General features: G+C 39.7%; 1 protein-coding gene across 1 annotated transcript in view; it reads right to left on the bottom strand.

The window, feature by feature from the left end:
* DGKI (diacylglycerol kinase iota) overlaps window positions 1-18,490 on the bottom strand; it is a 173,746-nt gene that overhangs the window by 88,068 nt on the left and 67,188 nt on the right. The window contains 10 exon segments of the mRNA XM_008638114.2: window positions 2,404-2,515; window positions 3,823-3,896; window positions 4,126-4,188; window positions 5,032-5,087; window positions 9,058-9,136; window positions 10,297-10,434; window positions 10,967-11,080; window positions 14,158-14,218; window positions 15,566-15,648; window positions 17,446-17,541. Coding sequence (XP_008636336.2) covers window positions 2,404-2,515; window positions 3,823-3,896; window positions 4,126-4,188; window positions 5,032-5,087; window positions 9,058-9,136; window positions 10,297-10,434; window positions 10,967-11,080; window positions 14,158-14,218; window positions 15,566-15,648; window positions 17,446-17,541 — 876 coding nt within the window.

The following is an 18,490-nucleotide window of genomic DNA, read 5'->3' on the forward strand; positions in this document are numbered from 1 at the left end:
AGGGAAAAGAAAAGATACCTCAGAACAGAGACAGCTGGGGCAGTTAACAAATCCAAAATGCCACTTTGCTGCCAGCATCCATTACACAGTACTCCATACCTAAGCTTTTCTAAAAGAGCACAATGAAAGTGTTTTCACCCTGAAACTGCAAAGCAATACTTCAAATTTCATAAAGAAAAGTGGTGGGCAACAAGCAGATATCTAACCACGTGCATTACAGGACTCATCACCTATATGTGCACGCACAAATAAATACCTATGTTCATTCTTCAAGCTTTCAAATTGTTTTGGTTGGTTTGTTTTTACAATAACAGTAATGTTAATAATTATTTGCTCTTTAAAACAACGTCCCTAATTAGATACATCTGCAAGACAGAAAAATTATTTCCCCTTCCTGAACAGGAAGGACTAAGGATAGTCCTTAATGATAATTAAGATAAATTTAAATTTTTTATTGTGAAAGCCTACACAGCAAGTCAACCTCAACATTTGGCTGAAAAGAGCAAGCAGAAGGACCTTGTTAAAAACAATTAAATATCATGTTTAAGAATTCATTTCAAAGAAATTAAGCAAGGAAGACAATAAGCAGATCCTTCAAGTTCTAGGCAGACATATTTGGGCAGAAATTTATTTTTTTAATGAATACGACTATTATGTGACTGTTAGCTTTCACCTCTCACATGCAGAAAAAAAAATCTTATATTAATGCAATGCTGACAGAGAACAGCCTAAACACAAGTCAAGGCCTTAATCCTGCTCTGTGCACTTAATATTATGGATCAATTGATAATAGCATCAATAATATAATAATTAATACTTCTTATAAAGTATTTCTTTCCCTTGGTTTCACAGACCCACTTAGGTATGAGCAAGCAAATCTGAGAGACATACAAATCAAGTTAGGGTTATATCAAGAGAGTCTAGGGTTACAATCGTTCTTCAGCATCACAACCAATGTACACCTCTAGACCCTCTGTTCTCAACTAGGCTTCCTTTAAGGAGAAACAGCAGCTCAAAGGACCCAACATCTTGAATTCAGCCCCAGCTGAAATTGTTGGTAGCTTTTGAGATCATTTTAGCCACTTCCATTGGCTGGAGCAGTGTTAGTGGCAAACCCAAAAACTCTTCTGACTGAAAACTGTCAGTTGGTACATGCTAAAGAGAATTTTGACAGCATTTTCAAAAACATGCCCTAAACTCTTGACATTTATTCCACAAGATCTACTATGCTAATAAACAATTTTTCTTTCCTAATCCACTAGACTCATCAAAAAAAAAAAAAAAAAAAAAAAAAAAAAAAAAAAAAAAAAAAAATGCCACAAAATTATCCTTAACCCAGACAAACTTTTTAAAGTAAAGATTGACCAAGACTGCCTTTTGCTTACTTTGAAGCTTAGATTTGCCTGAATTTCTCTTTGAGGAAACAAACACCATTATCATGGATATTTAGTGAAAGTGTTATGGACTGAGGGCAGGTCACACAAAAAGTGAATTTAGCTAAAACAGGCTTATCCATCTTAGTTTTAAACTAGCTTACATGAGACAGCAGCAACAAAGGCCTACAGGCGTGAAGCTAAGTGTGAGCTATAAAAACCTGCCAGGAAGCCCAGTTACAGGCCTTCTGTTGGCCACACTAAGTCCAAGATGCAGTGCCTTAGGTAGGCTAGTGCTAGCACTAACTACCAACGCTGGCTGCTTTTAACCACTCCCTGCAGACACTGTCACTGTGTTTGACCACTGCCACAGCAGGACACCAGGGTATTTACAGAGATTGCTTTTATGGTAACTCAGTTTTAGTTCACTTTAAGGTCAGCATTGACAGAAAGTGCAGTGACAAATTAAATTGTTGGCTGAATTTCCTTTTCCTAGCAGAATAAAAAGGAGACATAAAATTCATGCAAGAAATACTTAATAAAGTGTTCCACAGCTATTACTAAGGTTTCACAAGATTTTTGGTGAGCATATGGAAACTGAATGTGCATACAATTTAATATAATCTTTCATATTTATATGCTAGCTATACCTAAAAATAGGCATTTATTGAAATAGATTGAAATAGACAAAAGTTAAAAAGAAAAAAGCAGTATTTATTTGATCATAAAACACTCCCACAGTAAAATCATGATTTATCATACTGTTCTTACTGTAATAATCTTGCCATTTAACTTGGAAGCACTGCAGATGCAAATTAGCCATATTTTACAAAGAATACTTTTTATTATTAAATAACACATCTCTTATTAGAAAAGAACAATTTGACTCTGCCATTTAACAGCAGAGAAATGCTTTGGCCTTTGCTGACTACAGGGAAACCCACTCGTTCTTCAGTAACAAGGACAATTTTGCCCTCTGCAGTGTTGCCCACAGAGCTCACCCAGCCTGGCAGCACCCCCATGGACTCACCAGTGAGGCCATGGTGAACCCGATGACTTCAATGTAGCCATCGTCATGACGCTGAGGCTCAAAGTCTCTGTGATCACCAGGGTTTCCCCAGGGCATTGTGCCAGCACAGTACCTACAGAGAGAAGTTTGGAGAGCGAGTTTGAGGCAGCAGCTTGCCCAGATGGGTCCTGACTAGTAGCCTATTAGCCTGTTCCACTTGTTTCCAAGCTGATACAACACCTGCAAATGTATCCACCATAAACTTTATCAGGTTCCTCTCTGAGAGGAAAATGGTGAAACACCAGGAAATAGGTAACAGAGCAGCAGCACTCTTTTCTCCCCATTTGCAGCTGTTTTGCCCCTATTTCCTCTCTCCCTGCTAGCTCAGCAGTTCTAACAGCACAAGGAACGCAAAACATTGCATAGCTTGAGGAGGCAGGGAGACATAAGAAGCAGGAACAGATACAGCTGTGGCATCTCTCTTTTCTACCATCAAAGAATAGATGTGAAAGTGATCTAAAAGTGATAGAAGGGGGGAACTTTAGAGAGGTGACACCAAGTAGAAGCTTGCAGTGCAGAACTCAAAAGAGCAAGTGCTTGGGACTGCACGTGGAGCAAAGTAGGAGGTTGTCCAAAGCAATGGTCTCCAAAGTGGGGTGCATGCAAGAAAAATCCACAACTGACAAGACAATTAGAGGATGTGAAGAAAAATATTGCTTTTACTTTTAATAAATAAGAAAGCAAAATTTTAAAACAAACATTAAAATAAGTGTTTGTTTCATTTTCATGACATTTTTTCTTAATTTATATTTGTGCATGCTTTATATTGTTTGTAATACTGGTATAGAGGTACATGTATATAACTTATAAATATACAAATATTGGGGTGGTGCTTGAAAGATTTTTACTGATAGGGATGCACAATCAAATTAAGCCTGGAGACTACTGTTCTAGAGAGCAGGAGATTGACAACTTTTAATAATTCAGCTATATTTTTATTAAGGACACCTTTTAACTTCTTTCAGCAGTTTGGTATTCCTTAACTGGTAAAATACTTATCCTTCCCCTCTCTCCATTTCTGTCCCCTCCTCCCCCTTTCCTTTTTTTCACACTCTGATTCTAATTAAGCAAAACACCAGGCATCTGTCTCTTTACTAACTTATTTGCAGGTTATATGAACAACTTTTCAAAGTGTGTTTGTTAAGCATTTCTACTGTATCAGGATATTCAACTTGTTAAAGGATGGTTTTGCTGCACTCTGAACTCTGATGCCATTCTGGGTTGCTCATTAATAGCATTATAAGCTGCCAGCTTTCAACAAGGTAGCCCAGAGGCAAAATGCTCCCTGCACATTCACCAAGTCTAGGACAGCTGGTAAGTGTCTTTTGAAAACTATTTTTATTTTTCTTGTATAACTTCAAGAATCTGTCTTGTACTTACCTGGGTATGTTTAAAAACACTATACACTGGAACTTCAGCTCCTGGATCTTTGGAGTCAGGTCTGTACCATCACACTACAAAGCCAAAGTGACAGAGCACAGAGAAATTGCTGAATGGAGCCACAGACAAGAGAAGTGTTGCTGCTTTGTAACAACTTTCCCAAGACTTTCCTTGGAATGTGTTGCAAATGTCATGCTCAAAACTGAAAAGTAACAGAGCCATTAAACTCTCACCTCACTCTCTCTCCAAACCTCCACCTCCACCCCCTTCCCAAAATACTATGACACAATTTCTTATACTTACCACAACTTTAACATGCTTGGATAAATCTCTTGAGCTTCTTTGCAGAAAGTCTGTAAAGGCTGCCTGCAACAGAAATAAGTGCAGGAATTGCCAACACTTCTGTTCTTTTTTTCCCCTCAGTTCTTATCCCCCTGCAGAGCTAATTACCAAAATGCCATCCTTTTGTCAAAGTTACTCTCTCAGAAGATATAATTTTATTTTGTTTTAAATTGTGATACTTCTCCTTTTGAGAGCTTAACTGAAAAACAGTCCTTGGACACCCCAGTGCAAGATATCCTGGACTGTTAAGTGCAAATTCCTGCTCACTCACTTGTTTCCATGTTTAAGGCACATGGGTACAGTGGGTGTCACCATCCAGAAATACATTATATGCCACTCATTATCAAAATGGTGTTTGCTCTTAATAGCTTTAGAATAAAGTGCTGTCCATTTGCCTCCTGAATGCACAAGTATATTTGCATATTCAAACATCATTAATCACTCCAAATACCTGATTTATGCCCTGCACTCCCCATGGCCCTACATCCAAGACTACTCCTCAAAGCTACAAAGGCCAAAACTTTGGGAATTCCTCTAGGAAAGTCACTATCAATGCACTTCCCAAACCCTGAAAGAAGCAGAGCAGTGTCTTGAGAAGCTTATGAGCCAGAAGCAGAGGGACCAAGATACGACCATGACTGTGTCCAAAGGAGTGGCTCTTTTCACACCTGCTCAGCTCTGTATAACAACAGTACCTCAGGTTCTTTTCTACAGACACGTCTGTGTGGCACTGCCAGAAACAGCATGTGTGCACTTGAAATTGTAACTGGCATGACCTCCTGATGTGAGAAAGTGAGGGGGAAGGTAATTAAGAAAACATTCAAACAACTAAGTTAACATCATTCCATAAGACAAATCTGTACTTACCCCTGCATAAAACATTTTATTTCTAAATCGGCTGTTGAATTTCTCTGGATTTGCTTCTGTGAAAGGATGAAAAATAAAGGTATGAACACCCTAATGAAACAAGTAGACTTCATTATACCTTCACATTCCCTGTTAGCACTACAGTGCTTTCAGCGTATCACTCAGTGAAAATATTAACATAAGTAGGTTTTCCATGTATGAGTCCCCCATCTGTGCCTTTCTCTGCTATCAGATTTTGAACATTGATATTGAATCCTTCCCCTTTCTGGTAGAGAGTGGAAATAGAGGGAAACATGAGTAAAGAGGTAACAGGAATTTAATCAGTTAATTTAACACCTCTCAGACTATTAATCTTATGACCCCTCATGACGATTTGTGAGACTTCTGTTTCTAGCAATGCAGAACAACTCTCTAAGAATTATTAGAAATTAATGAAACACTAACCCGTGCTTTGAACAAGGAGTATAGTATTAGTAAATTACAAGGTGGAAAAGACCCTTAAATTCTGATTAAATTAAAGAATTTAATCAGAATTTAAGAAAGTGTTAGAGAGTTACTAAGGAATAGACATATCTACCCAAAGATTCTTGCAGCAAAAAAAAAAAAAAGGAAAAAAAGAATTGGCTACTCTAAAACCTATTTAGAAAGCTGTTTCATTTTGATTAGACTCCAAGTGATGGAGAAATTTGAGTCTAGTACCAATATACATCTAATGGTTAATTATTCTCACTGTTAATGTAAATGTGGAGGTTTCCAATCTTGAAATTTTCAGACTTCAACTGCCAACTGCTAAATCTTGTCACGCTTCTGTGTCGGATTAAAGAGCCTTCAACTATCAGATATCTTCTCCTTGAGTAAGTACTTACAGGCAGTAATTAAATTTCCTCTTAACCCTCTTTCCAATAAGCTAAATGGAGTTCCCTTAATCTCCCAATACAAGGCACATTTCCCAGAATACAGTTCATTCTTGGGCCTCCTTGGAAACTGCTTTCCTTGTTTGTGGCATCTAGAGATTCCAGAAGCAGCCCTTCTGGCACTGAATTCAGTGTTACTACCAACTACTCACCCTTGTTCATCGATTCTCTAGCGAAAACATCAAACTACCAAAGCAGTCCTTCTGGATAAAGCAGCACTTTAGTGAGGACACATCCAAATTACCCCTCAAATGACCACTTAACACAATACTTCTAGTTCTCTTGGAAGCCACTACATCTCACAATATGTGGCTCCATTTCATAAAAATGAGCTGCTTGAGGTTTCTGATTTGCTTGCTGGGTCAGTTACTATACCTGTTGCTGTGTCACAGGTGACTCAAACTCAGACAGGGCCCCTTCTACCTCAAAAAATGAATTTAATTGTATAAGTAAATCTCATCACACTGAGCTCACAGCTCTTTGCAGAGTCCTGACACCCCATGCTAAGCAGCAGAAGGCTTCTGAAGGCTTAGTGCCTGTGCTGCACGTTCTCTCATGTGACTATCCCCAATGGTTCCAGACGGCAGACACCACAGCACTGGATCATACATGGATCTTATGACAAACACTCCCCATAACAAAAGCCCTGGTTTAGAACAGGAAAGGAGCTCTTCTGAGGTCAGGGACTAAGCAGTCTCTCAACCTACTGCTCCTACTTCTGCCATCACAGATGAGCATGGGTAGGGAGTAAGGACTCTGTGATGTAAAATAGAGCCTTAAGTTGATTTGAGTGTAACCTTGATTGTAGAAGTAAATTACTGAATGCATATCCAAGGCTCACTCCATCCTCACCATTCCTAAACCATCAAGGAACTGGAAAATTGAATACGTTAGACTCTGTGTGCAGTGGGGGAGTTTCCTGCAAATGAACAGTCCTGCAGAGCTGAGGGATCAAACAGCATGTCAGCAGGGATAAAGTAAATTGCATCTTCCATGCTCTACCAAAGCATAAGGATAACAATGGAGGAAGTTGGAAAGAGCCACTACCCAGAACACTTCCCAAAGAAGCAGAGCTAAATACATTAGACTTGGATCCAACCCTCAAGTCTCAATCTGATTAGTCACAAGAAAAGTGTAGAGGTTGCCATGGAAAAGGCCACATTAATATATAGGTTCCTCTGAGACATTGCAATCACTGCTTATTCTAAATATAACAGCTGACCAATCTCTACTGCATAAAGTGTCCTGCTAGGCTGAGAGTTCATATCAATTTATCTTATTTTGGTTTGCAGGCAGGGTATTCATTTGTTTTAATACTATGTGCGATTACAATAGCTCCACATAAGCAACTGCATACAGCCACTTATCTCAAGAGCATAAATGCTATAGCTGTTAAAGTACTTTACATTTTGCTACTGTTGCTAAGAATTTCTCTGGATTGTCATCAATGGTAAATGAGATCATAATCTGCTTTGTATTGCTTAATTCACTGAGCCACAGGATACTTTGGGCTGGAAGGGGCCTTTAAAGTTCATCTAGTCCAAGCCCTCTGCAATGGGCAGGGACATCTTCATCTAGATCAGGTTGCTCAGAGCCTCATTCAACCCAACCTTGAATGTTTCCAGGGATGCGGCATCCACCACCTCTCTGGGCAACTTGTGCCAGCGTTTACCCACCCTCATTGTTAAAAACTTCTGCCTTATATCTAGTCCAGATTAACACTCTTTTTGCTTAAAACCATTATCCCTTGTCCTATTGAAACAGGGCCCATTTTTCTTATAAATCCCCTTCAAGTATCAGAAGGCTATAATTAGTGCTCCCAGGAAGCTTTTCTTCTCCAAGCAGCACAACCCCAATTCCACATGAAAAACAATACAACCCACACACCAGCAACACCTCCAAGGCTATAAGCTTTCATCTCCTAAAATACATAGAATTCGTTTCACATATTTTTGCATTTAGGAAAATAAGGATGACACCAGCAGTGAAGACTTGTGCTACAAAAAGGTCTCCTGGCCATACGTACTCAGACACACAGCTTGCTCTGCCAAGTGCTTTTTCACCCATGTAAATTTTTAAAACACTGGCATGTCTGGAATAACATTCATTCTTTATAGGGCTCCATAACTTCATTATTTAATAATGCCTCCATTAAATGAGAAAGTAGCCATGCATTTAATCTATACAGTATATTCACAGTCACATTAGCAATGCAGAGTGATATGCACTCATAAAAAAAACCGCATACAGCTGTCATAATTTCATTCCTGTGCCCTTTTGTGGCCCCTCATTATTATTCCTAAAGCTTGAAGCAGTCTTAAACATCATAAAATATGCATTAGCTCATTCCATCATGTATCCTGCTCTTATTTAGCCTGTTGTTAGTGTGCTATCTTTTCATCTTGAAATGACACTCTGATAGCATGACAGTGAATATAAGGAAGGCTGTGTTTCAGAAAAAATACCTGCATATGAAGCTGGAATGACCAAAAGCTGAAGGCAGACACCTGAACAGGGTTTGTTTCTACAAGCACTGCCTAAAGCCATTCATATCAGTGCTTAAGCCACGTGTCAATATGTACAGGGGGGCATAACTGCCACTGGCAAGGGGACAGACAAGGTGCTACAACTGCTCAAATTCCTGACACTTCTGCAGACATTAAACCCTTTTACTTGTATAGAGACACTCTGGGTCTGTACCAAGTCCAGGGATGTTATGCTATACTGATCCATAGGTAACAGCTGTCTAGTCTGAGAACACAATCGTATTCCTGCTATTTCCAGTCTTGTGGCTCTTCTCTTCCCTCCACTTCCACACTCGCACCTGACTTATATACCATCTCCTTTACAAGATCTAAAACTTTGGAAATCTTCCCTTTTAGCCCTTTTCCTCCAGTAAATTACAATCTTCCTTGTACTTTTTTCATTTTTTAATCATGAATCAATTGGAAACTCATGATACAATCACTTTTTCTTCTTGTATGTATCTTAAGGTTTTATGTTCCAGCTTTACTTCTGAATTATAAGAACAGTATGTTAAATCCAACTCTATTTCTAATTAATAAAATAACTGCCCACCCACAGGGCTAAGGAAATAAAAAGTTCCTATTACCTCTGGATTCATGGAACTCCAGCGTAACATGTGCATCAAACCCAAGACTGAAGTAATTATTGAAGACATTGAGGGGAAGCTGTAATTAGATAATAAAAAGAGACATAAAAACAACATGAATGGAACACTTCTCAACACACCAGGGTTTAAGCATTAAAACTTGGCTCATCATGAGAACCTACTAAGAACAAAGTGGAAAATATCAGAGAAATGTAAGCAGAAGGTTGCTCTGAAGGTTAGTAATGGCTTGTGGAAAATGATCAGATACAGGAGCCCAAAGAACACAAAGAGACCTACAGTGCTTTATGATAATATATGTATCTTTGTTAACACATCAAAGGGTTCCTTATGTTGTCATTTAAATTTCCCATAAGGCTGCACCACTTAAGATATCACCAACACAAAGGTTTTCAAAGGTTTTGCTAGTTCTTCAAGCACAGCATGGCAAACGAAACTCCAGCTGTGTTCTTCTCACTTCATATATAACCAGGAGCAATCCAAGTCCCAGAGAAGAAGCTCTAATCCTATTGAGGATGCATGAGGCAGGCAAGCACACATCTGGCCTTTTCATTGTTACACACACCCAACAGGGCTGTAGAGAGGCAACTGTAGCATCCAATAGATAAGCTGGAAATTATCCCTGAGAAGAGGAAAATGGTTCACAGAATCGGGAGGGGGTTTTATTTTTGTAGTATTTTCAACATCACCAGTCCAAATGATAAATTACTATGTGATTTCCTCACTAAAATTTTCCCATTCTTCAACTACCAAGATACACTAGTGGAGATTATGTGGAGACCCACACACAAAGAAGTTAAACACAAAAATACACTACACCTTACTGTAAAGTAGGAAACATCTGGTATCCATTAGCTAAATCCTAAGGAATAAAATTTTACATCCTGTTTTTAGTTTTGTCTAATTGGGGAATGGATGGTAATCACAGGATTACTACTCCTGCAACTAGAGAAAAACAACAATGACCTTTCTGATGAAGCGCTAGGGATTTTTATCCAGGATTTAATCCTTGACATAAATGTTCAATGCCAGGGAGTTTCAAACAACAAATAAATGCATTTCACACAACTCTGGAACCACTGACACATGAAAAGAGTCACAGGCAGAGATGCAAATAGAAAATTAAAAAGTTGCAGAACTCCCAAGCCATGCTCCTTAAAATGTAACCCAAAGATGTTCATAAGCATTCTATATTTTCCATGGGAAAAAGCGGCCTCTAACCTTACGTGCCCCATCCTCCAGCTCATCCTGGGGCAAATCAGGGTTGCGCTCCACCTGAAGATTCCAGCGGTCCAGCTGGACAATGGTCCCATCTTCTACATGGCACAGGATCTTCGACACCGGCTCATCTGTGTAACCCTGACAGCAGAGTGACCAGAGTATCAGCCACAGATGGTGACAACAAATTGAGTTACTCACCAATTACCTGACAGATTTCCCTCCTTTCACACACACCTAAGACCCTCGATAAATTTTTGATCGTGCATTTTAACAAGCTACTATTTGGGTGCACAAATCTAGGGCAGGCAAAGTAAGGCCATAGGGAGAGGAATTCGAGGTATATTTGCTTTTCCTGGAATAACTTCAGTGCTGTAGTAAAGGATAAACAAAGAGAAAGTTTAAACTTTGTTGAAATTAGAAGCCTGATTACTGTTCTTGTTACTTGGCCTGAAATACCAGGTACATCTATGTACACTTTTATTGCAACAACATCATTAGTAATTCAAAATCCCAGACTGCAAATTGAAGCAAACCATTCTGCCAGAGTGAAGCAGACCTTGGACACAGCCCTGCCTACTATTTTAGCCAAAAAAGAAGTTCCACCCCACGCAACTAAATCTGAGCAGCAAGTTGAGAACCCCCACGTAAGGGTGCCCCAGCCAGTCCTTACCCCACCCCAGTTGAGGGTGCGAGCAAGGTCATTCCCAGTGCCAAGAGGAAGGACAGCCACAGGAGGTGGGGGGCTGAGTTGCAGCTCATCGAGGATGGATAGGATCCAGCCCACCTATAAAAAGGAAAATTAAGAGAACTGTCAGGAATATTAAAAGGACAAAGACATATTTTGATAATATCATATTCTCTTTCACAGAGAAGATCAAGTAAAATAAATTTTAAAATGAATGAAGAATAATATGGACAATTCAAGATAATTTTTTTAATTATCATTATGTAAAAAGAACTAAACTTTTGACAACAGTTATGAAAGAAAATGAGAGACATATTAAAACAGCATGGTGTCTCAGAACTTGTCCTGCCAAGCATGAACTTGCTCACAAGTCTCTTTTTCCCAGAGAACAGACCTTAGTGCTGAATTATTTCACTCAGTACAAGACATTATATCTGTATATATATAATATATAGATACACACACACACACACACACATACATATCTAATAAAATAATAAAAAACTAGACTAAAAGACAGACTAAGGCTCAGGGTTGAAGGTTTTGGATTGGAACAATGAAACTGTCTCTTTTGTATCCTAAGCTATTAGTTATTCCAGAGAACTGTTTCTCCTTTCTTCTGGACTACATAAAACTTTCAGATAGAAACCTAGCCAGAAGGAACAAATTACTGTAAGTTATTTTGTTCTCATTAAATGGAAATTTTCAAAGGGGAGCAAGAATTGTTGCTAAAGATGTTATCAAATTTTGGTGACTGAAATTCCTGCTACAAAAACAAAGGACTCTTTCTTAAACTACTTCTCTCTTTAAAAAAAAGATTGTGAAGAACCTGTGCTGCATTTTTAGATAAAGAATTAATAAAAAATTAACAGATTTTTTTTTTCCTGTTGCCAGTTTTCAAAGGTTCAGTTTCTACTGGAAATGTGACCTTTTAAAGAGGACAGAAAATCAAAATCCTGACTACAGCTGGACTGAATTTTTCTTCCCCCAACCAATGTTACTGGGGTTTCAAATAGATTCTCAACCCAAACCAGGATAACACTGGAGCTTCACAAAAGCCACCCAGCATAACATGGGCATGGGGAAAAATAGCTGCAGTTTGAAGGACTGCAGAGGGGGTGGCCTGATAAATACAGAAACCACCATGCTATTTAGTATTCTAGGGTATTTCTTTCTCCAAGTCTCTTAGAAAATAAATTTAATTTTGCACAAATGACATTTATCAGACAGCTATTTATCATAACCAATTGTCCAATTATTAAAGCATTCATCTGGGATGTGATCCCCTGTTTGAGTTCATTGTCTGACAACAGTCATCTCAACTACTTACAGCTCTCATGACCTTGGGTGTCTCCAAAAATACTGAGGTCTTTTAAAGGGATTTTCAGAGGTAAGCAATCCTCTCTCTTTCAAAATATCTATACTTCTGCACTGATAACAGGAGACAGAATAAAAAGTCAAGATAACATCCGTAGGGCCAGGACTTCTTAAAGAGTCCGTTGTCATTGCCACTGACTTAATCCACACATTGTGCTTCAGCCTCCCCCTGCTACAGGTAACATTACAACATCCACCACTTTTGTAGATGCTTTTAACAGCTGAACAGAAACGTCAAATTACTAATTTGTAAGCACAACGCTGCTATTTAACTTGAGGTCACTTCTAAACCTTGTACATTTGTTGCACAATCCAGGATGATTCAGACTATCATTTCCCTGTAAACAGAAAGCTCCTGACTGCTTTGAAAGCAAAGCTTTCCACTTCTGCCCCGGGAAGGAACAGCAAGCAGTGACAATGGAAAAGTTACAATAAGTTCTGATTCACCTCAGTAATGTGAGGTAACATCTGGTCTCATTGCATATTCATTAAGTCCACTTGAGCCATATTTTTCATTTCTAGATGTAATGGCTTTAGAAATAACTAGATATTAATTTGCTTCAAAGTGAGCAGCAGCAAATGTAATAGTGGAGTGCTGCTCATACTAATGAGAAGGTGCTGCCACCTCTCGCTTGCAAATTTCAGCAAAGTGAAATAGGATGGTCTGACTCAATGTAGCTGCATTCTTTTCTCTTTTAATGTCTTCATGATTAATTTTTCCCCCCTATGAAAACACTGGCTTCCTCAGATGGGAAAGAAAACAGATCAAAACACTTTTTCTCAGCTTGTGTCTCCTGCTAAAGCAATGCCTTGCATGTTTCTTAAGGAAAGTTCATCATGCAGTAACCACTATGTCTTACTTTCCCATGTACCAGAAAGACAGCAGTCTTATCACTGATTTTTTTCTTCACTCTTGCAGGGGAAGCATTGATATTAATAACCCTGCCACTGGGGTTTTAAAAGAATACACAGAAGCTGAAAAAATTCCCCCAGAAATTCAAGCCGAGATGAATTAAGAGAGGGGATTCAGCTCTCTACAAAGTAAACCAACCACCTCTCCATGTCCTAAACATCTACATAGATCTGTTCTGTCCAATCACTTCATCTTGCAAGTAGTAATGCATTTTCCTTACCATACTTATTGCTAAAATTGCCATCAAACACATGTTGGGGAACTGAGCCCCCTAGAGATTAAGGTCAGTTTTTCAACAGTATTTAGCACTCAGTGGCACAGACTGAGATTTAAAATATTTTTAAGTACTGGAAACAGAATGCAGTTATAATAACTCCATTACCACTTATGACCTTCAGACCCTGAGCTGCAGAGTTTTTCTCCAAATGAAGGTGCCCAAATCCTTTAAAGATCTGACTCCAGTCACTTATCTAAGAACACAGAAATTCTGTTATAAAGAAAAATACTGAACCTGGATCTACCAGAATCTAGCAGGAAGGAGAAGAAATTAAGATTTAATGGCTCCCAGACACTAACTTAACCTTCTAGATTCTTCTAGATCTAATGTAAATGTTGAGAGGAGACCAGCAAAGTTAGTCTTTATCTTTTTTAAGCTGTATAAAATCTTTATGCATAAAGGAAAGATGGCTCTGGACATGAGAATCTGGCCCTATAGCTACACAGGCCAGGCCACAGAGAAAATTGAAAAACAAGTATTAGATTTCACAAGTGTAAGGTATGCTATCTCTCTATGCCTCAGCAGGCAGTGTGAGGTGGGAAACCTGCCACTGTGAGGAGTTTAATCATTGATCCAAGACCATGGGACTGCCAGGTCCCTGCCACCTACCGTCCCATCCCCACCACATGCCAGGATCCTCAGGTTTGGCACTTTTCTGTACAGCTCCAGCCTGCCCAGGGAGGGAAAAGGGAAAAAGAGAGAGAAAAAAGGTAAGAACAGTAATGCAGATACTTTTTATGCATTTTGCTGAGTGACAGTGTAACCCACCACTTACTGCACTTTCAAATATTCATTACTAAGAATTTGAGTGGAGGTGGAAATGCAAAATCACTAGGATGTGAAATGGGGCCTTCCTCCATCTTAGACAGCACCTCCTGACAAGTGTTTGATCAGTTTAGCATCTTCCCAGATTTTCACATTCCTTCTGTAGAGGTCAAAATCTTTCATTTTTCTCTTACCCTAAAGCAAACAAATTTAAATATTGAGGTTTTAAAACAATATTTAGTGTTCTTCATCATGACTTGTTGAGCTACCATTCCTCAGTCTTGTATAATGTGACAGCTTCTTCAACTAGTGACTGTATTTTAACACCACAGAAGGCAAGAACATGTAATAGAGTTCTTTCTCTGGATATGTGATCTAAATACCAACAGGAGAGACGAGAAAAAGTACTCTTTGAAGTCCTGCTCCTTCAGTTGTATCCTTCAAAAAGGCAAAATGAAATATTTTCTAATGAAGGGGGGGACACATTCACATCTAGAGAGCCAAGTAACCAGAGGACCTAACCCTCCTTTGCCCCATTATACAGCTCTGAAAAATGTATGTCTAACTTAAAGCTTCCAAACATCACGAGAGAACAGCATTGCAGGTGTTTCTGCAGGAAAATAAAAAGGCTGGGTTCCTTGAATAGGAAACACTTGGACTGTTCTTCTACAGGCAAATATTTGATTTTACATTATTACTGTAAAATATTTATAGAAACAATATTTACAAAAACATACAAAACATACTTACGAATTGTGAAAGTAGCTCTGAACAGATGGTTAAATAAGGCCAGTATCCCCATGTCCAATACCACAGAAGGATGGTTTCTTAACCCTTGGCAGCAAGAATCAGCCCTTTAAAAGAGTCCTCTCTCCCTTGGAAGAGGCTTACACTTCAACTGTTGTCCGGATAAGCTGAGTTAGTTACTCAGCAAGCAGGGACAATCATACAGTGCTACCATGTGTGGCAGTCTGGAGGCAGCCTCAGCCCACTGGAATGCTCATTCATTAGGGAATGGTCAGGCACTGGGATCTGCAGCAAGCCTTGGAGCCATCTGGACCTGACTCTGTCTGGACACAGGGGCAGCTCCTGATCTCTTGTCACAAAAGCCACCACAGCAGCCCTTCCCATGCTACCAAAACCTGGATATGTAAGCCTCACACGGTCACTAATCTAGCCAAGGCAGATCTTTTCCTGCTTTCCTGACCAGACAAGAAATAGGGTGCTCAGTGATGAAGGCTCCAGTACTTACGCATCTCTTGGCCCTTCCTGAGAGAGATCAAAGACCTGGCGTGGATTCAAATACCACATAAACATTTGGAGAACCTTAGTGCCCTGGCAAGAAAGAAAAATCAAAGGAAGGGAAATCATGAGTATTTTAATGATTACTGCAAATAAGTGTGCATTATTCACTACATTTGAACTGCTTTTCTTTTTTTCTGTGCTTTATAAAGCAAACACAAAACAAGAAGACAAACTAGAAAGTGGCATAGCAAATGACTGCTCTGTAGAATAGCAACCCACCAAATTGGACAAGGTGCACATGCAGGCATATAGACTAATTTCAACAACACAGATCACTAATGGTTCATAAGAACAGGCATTTGGGGTCAGACCAAAGGTTCATCTCCCACAGCAACCTGTTCTCCTGCCTCTCACCACCTGCAACAAGAAGAAACCTCTGTTATCCCACCTCACCCTCAGCCATCCATGACAGCAAGAAGTTGAACAAGATTGTAGCCAGTCTTCATCATGCTGAACAGTGTCCTGCCCAATATCCAAGCAATGACAGTGCTCAGGCCTCCACCATCACCACAGTGATCATTCATAATTGTAACCTCTACCATCTAAAGCAGCAGGAGTTAAGGACTTTGTGGGGTACAGCTGCCCCCATCGCTCAGTGCAGTGTGGCCAGCCCATCACCTAAAGGTATAATTTCTGTTTTCTCAGTCTCTGGGGTTCATATTTCCACTCAATTTCCTTCCTTCACGTTCTGCCCAGACACAAAGTGGCAGGATCTCCTACTAGCAGCAGAGAGCTAAGAACGCTATGGGGTGAGCTTGTACTCTAATTCAAGAATGCCTTTCAGACATGGCCTGAGGGTACACATCATATTTTCCATAGCTCTCCCTTCTGAGGGACGGCTCTTCTGCCTGACACCTTCCCTGAAGTGAAGAACCAAGAATAGCAGTCATAGTACCTAGGAAAAGGTATAAGAAGAGAGAAGATAAGTGTGATGTTTGCCATAAGTATTCTTCCAGTCTCAGCTGTGTGCAGTTCATAGAACTCTTGAACCAGAGGGAGGTACTGGACTTCAGTAATCTTCAGGGTTTTCACTTCCAAGTATCTCCTTCAGCCTGTCTAAATGTTTAGCATCCACAACATCCTACTGCAAGGAGTTTGTCAGCTGAACTACAGACTGTGAGGAGGACCAGCTTTTTCCTTTGTTTGGAATCAGTCTAAACAGTTACATTTGATATCCTCCCTAATTCTAACAGAGGAGAAAATGAGCAGTGCCTATGCTACTCTCCATGCTCTATAGGCCTCTGTTGTATCTTACATCAATCTTTTCTATTAAAAGGCCCTCAGATTCTTTGATATTCAAAAAGTGGCAGAACCTGGAAAATATTCATTTGGGTAAGTATTAATTCCAAGAATCCTAAGGAAGAAGTCTGCTGCATTTTAATCACTGAAACTTGGTCTCTATGGTGCAGTAGAAGACCACTAATGATTTTTTTAGATGCCGTAGGAATTATGTCATTTCACATTCAGTAATTTCAACAGCCTTTCCTAGCAAAGCTAGGAAACCACTTTTTGGATAAAGGTAAGCCTAAAACTTCACTGGAAACCTAGATTTTCTGTGGAAAGATGAAATCTTCTGAAAACCTCCAAACTATCATATTAGACTCCTCTCAAGAATCGGAAGGGAGGAGTACAACCACTCAAATACTCAAGTACCCATTCCAGTCATCCAACTCCACTGGAGCAGAAAGGCCATTCCACAGCAAGGACCCCTTCTGAGGGCTGCAGTTCAGGCACAGAGTCCTTCCTATCTGACTGGCCAAGAACTAGTCTCATTTGCAGAAACCTTGCTGTTAAGCTTTGTGATTCAGACCCAACTGATACTCTTACCTGATTCCCTCCACTTTTTGGATTGACAAAAACTAGCAGTGGCTTCATGAGTGGAGAGGAGATAGGCTTTATCACAAAAGGCCGGCCTTTGTTATCCTGAGAAACAGAAGCAAGAAACAGCTTTAGCACAAGAAATGTATGTTTCCTTGGCATAGCACACACAAAAGACCCAACCTAGCTCTGACAAAACTACTTCAGGTACTGGAAACAGTACAGCCATGTCAATGTGGTGCTCATCTGAGAATAATTTATCCAGCTGAGAAAACAGAATAAAATAAGAGGGGGAAGTATCATTTCAGAGTAGCACACAACTATTTCAAAATTCTTTCAAGATTATTTCTGACCCTATTTCCTGCAATTATTCACACAACAATAATTATGTGTCAGATACAATGTTATTTCTAACACAAACAGTTTTTCCAAAGGAAAATAGAATGAGATGAACTACTTATTCCATTAATTCCAACAGCCAAGTTGCATAAGCACTTATTTGCAGATAATCTGCTCTCAAATTCTTGGCCTTGCTGCGTTCCCACCTTTGAACAAATGCCACAGATCCAACATGAGATATCACTGAGAAAACTATTTACCTCCCTGTTCCCTACCCTTGCAGGACACCTGAGAGCCCAGTAAGAGGGCACTGTCCTGGGCTCTTACAGACACAGATTCCAGTTTCTGGTCTGCAGTTCTCCCACCATACAAGAAAGGATTTGAACCAGAAAGCCCTGGCTATGCGAGGGTGAGTCTCCCTCCACCTCTCCCATGAGGCTGTTTGTCTATATAACTAATCCACTAGGAAAGATCTGGAAGCACAGTCTTCTATAAGACACGTGGTAAATCAAACCAATAGATCAACAATCTGTTTTCTCTCTCTGTGGCCAAATTTTAATATGAGATCTCCTGAAGAAGATATCCTCAAACCAGACCACAGCCTTGCATCAGTGCACTCACCATAGATTTCACAACCTCAGTTTCACACCCCTGTTCTGCTTAGTGGAAAAAAAGGGTGTGAGGTGAGTCTCTTACATCCCAAGGGAACACTCTT

Source organism: Corvus brachyrhynchos, unplaced genomic scaffold (genome assembly GCF_000691975.1).
Source record: "Corvus brachyrhynchos isolate BGI_N302 unplaced genomic scaffold, ASM69197v1 scaffold27, whole genome shotgun sequence".
NCBI lineage: Eukaryota > Metazoa > Chordata > Aves > Passeriformes > Corvidae > Corvus > Corvus brachyrhynchos.